The sequence below is a fragment of the Trichosurus vulpecula genome, chromosome 4 (genome assembly GCF_011100635.1).
Source record: "Trichosurus vulpecula isolate mTriVul1 chromosome 4, mTriVul1.pri, whole genome shotgun sequence".
NCBI lineage: Eukaryota > Metazoa > Chordata > Mammalia > Diprotodontia > Phalangeridae > Trichosurus > Trichosurus vulpecula.
This window is the reverse complement of record NC_050576.1, coordinates 54,268,047-54,277,542: the sequence shown is the minus strand read 5'-3', so window position 1 is coordinate 54,277,542 and position 9,496 is coordinate 54,268,047. Positions and strand designations below refer to the sequence as shown.

The 9,496-nt window shown below is 43.8% G+C and overlaps 1 protein-coding gene across 1 annotated transcript; it reads right to left on the bottom strand.

The window, feature by feature from the left end:
• Window positions 1-210: 210 nt before the first annotated feature.
• On the bottom strand, window positions 211-6,049 carry FCRLB (Fc receptor like B). Its single transcript, XM_036757890.1, has 6 exons — window positions 6,019-6,049; window positions 5,625-5,645; window positions 4,971-5,225; window positions 1,978-2,244; window positions 924-1,208; window positions 211-629 (listed from the first exon to the last, which is right to left on the bottom strand). Exons 1-6 carry the CDS (start codon window positions 6,047-6,049, stop codon window positions 211-213), a joined length of 1,278 nt encoding a protein of 425 aa, XP_036613785.1.
• Between the last annotated feature and the right edge of the window lie 3,447 nt (window positions 6,050-9,496).

Below are 9,496 nucleotides of genomic sequence, written 5' to 3'. Positions count from 1 at the left end.
TTTCTTTAAGGAAAGTGTACTTTTTGGATGACTAAGGGAAAGTAGGGGTAATGGAAGGGGACTGAAATTTCATTGGCCAGTCCCCCCAATTCACTGGAAAGGTTCAAGTTCTTTTCTCCTAATAATTGTCATACTTTAGCCCCAGACCCCCACCAAAAGCTAGCCAGCCTGGGTAGTGGCAAGAAGCATCCCATTAGGCTGGCCTTTGCCTTAACCCCTTCCTGTGGTCTCTGGAGTGGCTGAGCTCACCCCCAAATCTAAGATAGGTATCTCTGGTGTCCCTCTGAGCCCCAAAACTGTATGTGGCTCCTTCAGCTCTAGTACCACTTGTCTCAGAAGGCCCTTAATCAGCTGCATCTCCCGAAGCAGTAGGTCCATGTTGGACTTCAAAGGGTAGGCAGATTCACCCAAGGAGGTTAGAGGAGTGCAGGCAGTGGGCCCAGCAGTGGGCATGCTTGGCAAAGAGGCGAGGATCCCAGTCAAGGTGGAGTTTGGGGCAGAGGTGATCGAGGGCAGAGATCTGGGATCGGGAGGCTTTCTGAAGGAGAGGGGCTTTGAAATGGGGTTCCTGGACATGGCTGCTGGCGGAGGAGCTCGAGTTGTGATGGACGATGTGCTAGAGAAGGAACCTGTCGAATGATAGGGAATGAACTACATCAACCTGCTGGCACCCACCACTTGGGCCTTTCCACTGTTCACTGTGTGGGGACCCTTGTTTATTAGTGTAGAGTGGCCCTACAGGGTTTGGAGAGGGAAAGAAGTGGGACCAAGATTAGGAGATGTTGAACGTTGGAATAGAGGATGAATGGTCTTGGGGTGCTTGTGTACCTGTTTGGAAGTTGGGTGGGGGTCAGAGGATGAGAGAGTATGAGTGTGAGCTGGGGAAGTGGAGCATAGTGGGGTGCTAACAAGGGGTAACTCACCTTTCCCGGCGAGTTGCAACCAAGGGCTGCGTTTGCGCACACTGCGGGTCACCGTGGCAGCTTCGCACCAGTACGATTCCAGGTCCTCGGTCTCGGTTTCTGGGACGGTATACTCAGCTCCCCAGTCAAAGCGGCGCACAGGGCGGCTGTACTTGTAGAAAGAAAACTGCAGCGGCGTGTCCCGCTTCTGGGGGTGCAGGCTTGTTTCACAGCGAAGGGTCACCCCACCCCCACTGCGGGACTCAGGCTTGTGCACCACTTTCAGCACAGGAGATGCAAACAGCTCTAGGGAGGAAGACAGACAAGTCCAGGACACTGAGCAATCAGCTTAGGAAGGGGAAAGCTGGGGTAAATGGAGACTTGTGCTTGGGAATTGAGTGGCTATAGTGGAGGGGGTGGGAGCTGAGGTAACGTGGCCTGAGGACCACAGCTCCAGCCTCGCCATCCCACAGGGGGTGACCAATCACACAGAGTCAGGGTACAGAAAGGAATAAAGGGACCAAGGATTAGGCAGGCTTACTGTGGCATTCTGGCAATACACATAGGCATAAATGATACCGTTGTAAGAAAGCTAGAAAGTATTATTAAGGATTATGAAGTCTTGGCATGGTTCTCCATGCCCCTGGTTATTGTTCCAGCCTTTAGGTGGGAGATTTGGACAGGGGTACAGCAGTCACTGCCCATCACAGGAGATGATATGTCCCCTGTGTGGGGTTATCCCCTTTCAATGTCCAATAAGCAATTCACTGAATTGGGTAGTTGTTGGGTACAATGTACATACCATACAGGCTGCTGACAGCTCCCAGTTTCATTAATGGAGGAATGGGATGTGAGTGGAGAAGGAGGTAGAAGGAGAACGGAAGGGCTGGTGAGGTTATTTTGTTCCTCATGTAGAAGAGAAATTTGGCAGGTTAGGACTGGTATCAGCCTTCTCTCCTTTGAGCCAAAAACTGTTTACTCCTCTACCCACCCCTGTATGTACTCTCCTATTTTCCCAGTCCCTACCCGGTACTCTTATACCCCAAGCAACGAGGCCTGTGCCTTGTTTCCACACCTTGGATGGTAACCACCACCTTGGCCGAAAACATAGGGGTACTCTCCACTGGAATACGCAGGGTCCCTGAGCACTGGTAATGTCCACTATCACTGGCCCGTGCTTGGGGTATCGTGTAGTTGGCGCTAGATGGGAAGTAGCGCATGACGTGCCCATCCTTGTAGTAGTGGAGCTTGTAAACGACTTTGTCATACCAGCCCCGGCAGCGTATCACTAGCGGTTCCCCCTCAAACACCATGGCATAGGGAACCTGTAGGATCAGCCAATCTACAAAACAAATAGGGTCCATAATCTCAGTAAAGCTCATGATCAATCATAGCCCTTCTTCATTTCTTTCCCATTTCTCATTTCTCCCGTTTGTTATTTTGTAGTTCTCCTGATCCTTTAATTTTGAGACTAGTCTTCTTCCAGATTTTAATGGGGATAAGGACCAAGTTCCAAACCATCCATCTTCTCTGGAAGACTCACAGTGAAAGTATCCTGTGGTATGATTAATAATGACTTCTTCCCACAACAATAATGACTTCATCCCTCAAACTTCATATAAAGCTAATTCACTTAACATGTATTATTACGTATTATCTGTTGCTGATAAAACACTGATCTGCATTGGCAGAGGGAATTTTCCTCATCTGAAAGATCTTTCTATCAATGAAATCATAGTTCCAGTTTCTATCCCTGGCCCCTGATAGATGCTCAATAAATCCTTGTCGAATTGTTGAATATGGAGGTAGCCCATCAGTCCACTTAAAATCTTAAGAAATATACAGAAAATGAAGACAAAGGAAAATAGTTGCCTTTGATTCAAGTCACGAGACCTAGAAAAACCATATCCTAAGGTACTATGTGATTGATGAAACATTGTCAGTGATCTTTGAAAGATATTGATGAATCGGGGAGGTGCCCCCAAGACCGGAGGAAAGTGAATATTACCCTCAATTTCCAAAAAAATAAAAAAAAGAAATAGATTTTGCAAATTATAGGCCAATGAGCTTCACTTCAATTCTTGAAGAATTACTAGAATGTACTATTAAAGGGATAATTAATGAACTTCCAGAAAAGGAAGTGGTGATTTCAAAGAACCAGCATGGCTTTATACAGAACAGGAAATATCAGAACAACTTTATTTCCTTTTTTTTTGACAGGTTATTCAACTGGTAGATCAGGGAAACACCAGAGATGATCTACTTAGATCATAGCAAAACATCTGACAGTTTTCTATGCATTCTTGTGGACAAGATGGAACGGATTTGGAGCTAGTTGAATGGATGAACCTAAAAAATAATAATTAATGATTCCATATCAACTTTGAAGGAGGCCTCAATATGAAATCAATAGTGTGATATGATATGGCAGGAAAAAATATTTTTACCATAGACTACACTGAGAGACACAATATCTAGGTATAGGGAGGTAATAATCCAGCTATATTTTGCCCTGGATAAATTGAACCCAGAGTGTGTGTTCAGTTCTTGGTATCACATTTTAGGAAGGACATTGATCAGCTAAAGAGTGTTCAGAGGTTAGCTAGGATGGTGAATGGCCTCAAGTATGGAGATTAGAGAAGAGAAAATTTAGGGGAGACATGATAGATATCTTCAAGAATTTAAAGAGCTGTCATGCAGAAGAGGGGTTGAAAACTTTTTTTCTGTTTGGCCCTAAAGCGGAAGAAATAGAAGCAATGAATAGTTTCAGAAAGATAGATTCGGGCTTGATGTAAGGAAATAATTTCTTACAATTAGAGCTGCCTTAAAGTGGTTTTCAAAGGCTGGGTGACCACTTACTGTAGAGGGGATTCTTTTTGTTTGGTTGTTTTTTGGAGGCAATTGGGGTTTAGTGACTTGCCCCAGGCCACACAACTAGTAAGTGTCTGAGACTCAGGTCTTCCTGACTCCAGGGCTGGTGCTCTATTAATTGTGCCGCCTACCTGCCTCAGAGAATTGTCATTCTTGTATGAGTTGGGCTAAATGGCCTCTGAGATCACTTCAAACTGGAGGATCTTGTGATTTCAGCGTCCATCCCTGGGGCTAGATGACAACTTTAGGGAAGTAGGGAAGGTAGGGTAGGGGACAGGTGAAGACCTAAGATTGCAGCACAGCTAACCAAGCTCCAGTGGAATCTATCCCACTCTATAGTAAACCCCAAGAGGACTAGCCCTAGGGAAGGGGAACTTGGAAGAGAAGAAAGGGCAGAGTGGCATGATCTCAAAGGAGCTAACTTGGCACCAGAGTATTTGAGTTTGAATTCCAGTTCTGCTGTTTACCACTTGTAGCACCTTGGGCAATTCACTTCACCTCTCTGTGTCTCTGTAAGATGATCTCTAAGGTTCCTTACCTCCTCTCAATCTATGATCTTATGAAACAGGGAGCCGGTTTTGTAGACATCACTTCTGTCTTCCTTCTCCAAGGGAGCCCTGAATCCTCATGCTACTCCTAGTTGCCCAGAAACCCCTATTTTCCCACTAGATTTTTTCTTTGTCATATAAAAAGGTGGGATTCTCTCAAGGTCTAGCTGTCTATAAATTAACCTTATAAATAAATCTGTGCTAATGTGCTGGTTGGATGCCATGTTGAAGTGTTATCTTCCCTGGGGAACATACTTAAATTTTAACAGTGACCTTTAGTAATTAATGCCTTAATTGTAAAACACAACTCTAATGGTAGGATTTTTAGAAACCATTTTTAAGGTATGGGGATATACTTTGGGGACAGTTGTACTTTTTATGTCATATCATGTAGGTGGCTACCTATTTTGCCTATCAAATGGTACTACACATGGCCTACACTATTACTGTACCTGAACCCTACCAACCATTGAACTACTATTTATTTGCCTGATGCCAGGATGTTCAGCTTTCCTATCTAAAGCAGAATAGCACTAGGACTATATCTTTTCCTGTAGGAAAACTGGTACCAGTTCCCCGAATAGATATCTCCCTGGTATATGTTCCCAGGATATGTGCTATGCCCTCCCATTACATTCAACTCACTTACCATTGGACACAGAAAGGTGGATCGGATCACTAACAGGTGCCCCTCGGGTCTGACATCGATACACCCCTGGTGTCTGTACCTCAATGCTCTTCTTATGTGAAGGAAGTAGCAGGTGCCCCAAGTACCACAACGTGCTGATTGGCCGGAGTTCCAGGAGCAGTGGGTGGTACCCATCACACCTCAGGGTTACCCGCTCCCCCTTAAAGATTGTGGTCCAGGGTGGGTGCAAGGACAGAAGGGGCTTATCCATGGTGGCTGTAGAGAATGTTGTAAAGAGAGAGCCAAAGTCAAGAAGCCCAAAGAACTTAGTCCCAGGTTGGAGAAATCCTAGACTATCTCTGGGAATAGATTTGACCATAATCATTCGATTAGAAGCAATATAGTCAGTAGGTCAATTAATCAGTTTTTAAAGCATGCTGTCCTGAATGTCTCCTTGGATGAGAGTCTGGCAAACTGGACCAAATAGGCTAGGGATTAACAGGGATGTACAAATTCCCAGAATATCCTCTACCCAAGGATCCTGTCCACTTAGCCCTGCTGTCCCACAACACTCAGAGCATATAGCTTAGGGTTTGTGAGAAACAGATATATGAATGGGATGGGGTTGGCAGGAAGAGGAAAATGGACTGGGAGGAGAGTATGCAGAGGACTCACCAGCTCTTCCATTCTTGGAACCTGTAAAAGATCAGAAGTTGTCAATCAACAAAAGAGAGGGTAAGACCAGGCAGCCTTATGGTAAATGGGAAAAGAAAATTGGCTTAAGCTCCCCAGGCTTTCTGCTTATGTTTAAAGTTTTATCCTCTAAAGAGGCCTGGGTTTTGATGGTTGCTGAGCCTCTGATAGTATTAAACATCCAAATAATAACAGCAGACATTCCTGATACTGAGTTGTAAAGGGTATCTAGAATGAGCAGCCTGAAGACTAAGCTATAGTCTGTCTGTATATTGGAGCACCAAGGCTCAAGAGGCTTTGCCCTAGAATCCCCCTCCCTTCCCTCCTCCTTTTGCCTCCCACCCAATAACATAATGGTAGATAGGGAAGGACTCACCCAGCAGCAGCAAGGCTATCAGTGTCCACATGATGGCTCTGGCCAGATGTGTCCCAGCATTCAAAGAAGGTTGGACTACTAGAATAGAAGTGGAACCAAGTTTGTGTTCTGAGAAAAACATCTAATTAGAAATCAGGAAACCCCCATTCTAGTCCTGGCTATACAGAGCCTATTGGTTGTACTCTAGCCTATACAAAGGGATGGAGGCAAGAACTAGAATGTTGCATGTGCTTAACATTGATTGAGTAGGCTGCTTTGTCTGGACCTAAAATTTTGGAGGAGGGAAGAGAAGTGGGAGGTGTAGTGTGAGGAGAGGCAGGAAAGGTAGGTTGAAGTCAAATTGTGAAGGACTTTGAATTGGAAACAGCAGAGTTCTTGCAGTTCAAATAGCCTTCAAACATTTTGTCTGTCTATGATCAGGGAGTGTTAGGAGGTACTGCCTTTCCTGTCCACCTTTAACTCCTAAAGCCTATGGAAGGAACCTCAGTAAGGTACCAGAAACATTTCTATACTCTACCCATCTTCCTACAGCACAATCTCCCCAAAGCTCTAGCCGCTTCTTTGACCTTGCCATCGACCTATTTCAGACCTTCATTATTTCTCTCCTAGATTATTTCAATGGGGTAGCTAGATGGTGCAGTAGATAAGAGTACCAGGACTGGAGTCAAAAGGACCTGAGTTCAAATCTGGCCTCAGACACTTCATAGCTGTGTGACCCTGGGCAAGCCACTTAACCCTGTTTGCCTCAGCTTCTTCGTCTGTAAAATTATCTGGAGAAGGAAATGGCAAACCACTCCAGTATTTCTGCCAAGAAAATTCCAAATGAGGTCATGAAGAGTCAGGCATGAGTAAACAAGAAGAAGATTATTTTAATCTCTTCTTAGTTGGTTACCTCACCTCCAGTGGTACTTCTATCACAGCTCAAGAAAGTTTCCTAACACACAACTTTGTTTAGGTCGGTTAGTCAACAGTCAATCAACAAGCATTTATTTAGCATTTATGTTATTCCCAGCACTCCGCTAAACAGTAGGGACAGACCCAAAAAACAGGTCGCAACAATCCCTGTTCTCAAAGAGTTTACATTTTAGTGGTCATTACCCTGCTCAGAATCTTTTGTGGTTCACACCTGTCTAGTGAATAAAGGGCTACTGGGGGCCCTCCATAATCTAATCTTTTCAGTCTTTTCACAGTTTCCCTTCACACATTTTATGCTCCAGTCCAACTGAACTATTTATCATTGCCCAATCTCTCTCTCTCTCTCTCTCTCTCTCTCTCTCTCTCTCTCTCTGACTCTCACTTTCTCACTCTATCTCTGTCTCTATCTCTCTCTCTTTGTCTCTGTCTCTGTCTCTCTCTGTCTCTCTCTCTCTGTCTCTGTCTTTTTCTTCTCTTCTTTCTCTCCCACCCCCCTCTCCTCCATGCATATGTATACATGCCCCCTCTTTACTGATACAGATTCCCACTCTCACATCTCTGCCTATTGATATTCTTCTCTTTCTTCATGAAAGCATTTATGAAGCATTCTGGTGATTGTCTCAACTAGAAATTATCTCTCCCTCCCCAAATTTCTTGTGCTAGTTTTTTCATCTTTGCTGTGTACTAGCCATTTTCTAATTTTCATTATAGTTATTTGTATGCCCATTTCATACCCAGCTCCTAGACTATATAAACTCTTGACAAACAGGCACCATATATTCCCAACACCTAACATAGTGCTTTATGAATATCTTAATACATGCTAAATTTAATTGTGCTTGGGCTCTATAGGTGAGCTTAATTAACTGGTTCCCCTTGTTCCTTTAAGCTACAGCTGAGTAGAGCAGCTCTCTGGGCTTCAGGATCCCCCAGTGCCTTTTCCTTTGCTCACATCTTGAAAAAAGATTTCAACACCGAGCACAGTACGATGGGTATGAGGCTCTATACCATGAATATCTCATACCCCCAGGCAGAGCCAATTCTATTCCACCTCTCCCTTATCCAGATTGTCCTCAGCTCCTCTGACCAGGAATAGGACCCCTATACCCTTCATCTTTCTTTTTAATAATTGTAGATAACATTTGTATAGCTCTCTGATATTTATAAAACTCTTTAATGCATTATCTCATTTGATCCTCAGAACAAAGGGAAGAACTATAGGTGAGATTGGAACCATAGGTATTATTAGCAATGCTTTACCAGTGAAGAAATTGAGGTTGAATCACCTTCTCAAGCTCACACAGCTAAGTGCCAGAGGTAGAATTCAAACCCCAATCTCTCTTGGCACCAAGTCTAGCCCCCTTTCTACAATACCAGTGAACCAGCCCCTCCAGTCCCACATATATTTCTTCCTGTACCTTACCAGCCCCAAGCCCAGCCCTTTGCTAAAGGGTCTCCTACCTGGTCTGGACAAGATGTCACCAGAGAGAATTCTAAGAGCTTCCCAGGATTCAGCTCACAGTTCTGCCACTGAAGTTTTCTGGACAATGGAGAACATTGAATTTTAACATAAATTTTTAATGGATTTTCCACACTAGTGATATGTTTCCTTGGACATTATTCCACCCTTTCTTGTGGCCATAGGGAAGCAGGACATTGCTTTCCCTTGGAGCCCTGTCAAGAAGGAGAGAGGTGTATGCCTCCATATCAATAGTTCCCTGGGGGCAAAATTATACAGCTCCTACCAACTGACTTATGCCTACAATTCCAACCAGTCAGTTAGTTAATCAGTAACATTTCATTAAGCCCCTACTATATGCCAAGCAGGGGCAGCTAGGTGGCACAAAGGACAGTGTGTCTGGCCTGGAATCAGGAAGACCCACCTTCCTGGGTTCAAATCTAGCCTTGGACAATTACTGGTTGCGTGACCCTGAAGTCACTTAACCTTATTTGCCTCAGTTTCCTCATCTATAAAATGAACTGGGGAAGGAACTCTGGTATCTCTGCCAAGAAAACCTCAAATGGGGACATGAAAGAAACAGACAGGACTAAAAAATGAAAGGTGCCAGGTACTGTGATAAGTACTGAGAGCATAAAAAGAGGCAAAAGACAATTCCGGTCCTCACAGATTCAAAATCTAATGGGGAAAGACAACAAAGAAATAAATATGAATAAGCTATAAACAGGATATTTGGGAAATAATTAACAAGAGGGAAGGTACTAGAATTAAGATGAGTTGGAAAAAGCTTTTAAATAAAGGTGACAAATACTACCAGTTTTCGAAAAGGATTCTTAAAAATTACAATGAGATTCAGAGAGTAGGCCATTAGGTTTTGAAGGTAAGACTTGGTTACTATTCCACTGAAAACTTCCTTTGAATGGTATGAATTTGCAAAGTGTAAGACTGCATCATGGGCCTCAAATTTATATAGATTATTAACATTGTTTGTAAGTATACAATATAAACGAAACTGTGCATATATGGCATATTAGCTTTGTTCTCCAAAACAGGCAACTCATTAGCTAAAGACATCTGCCTGACAAAACAAAAAGGCACATCTGA

Bases quoted from the DNA above. Each gene is read 5' to 3' on its own strand.
- FCRLB (XM_036757890.1), bottom strand. From the start codon at position 6,049: ATGTGGACACTGATAGCCTTGCTGCTGCTGG. The intron at 5,226-5,624 runs GTGAGTCCTCTG...CATTCTCTACAG, and splicing joins TTCCAAGAATGGAAGAGCTG to CCACCATGGATAAGCCCCTT. The intron at 1,209-1,977 runs GTGTGGAAACAA...CTTCCTCCCTAG, and splicing joins GGTGGTGGTTACCATCCAAG to AGCTGTTTGCATCTCCTGTG.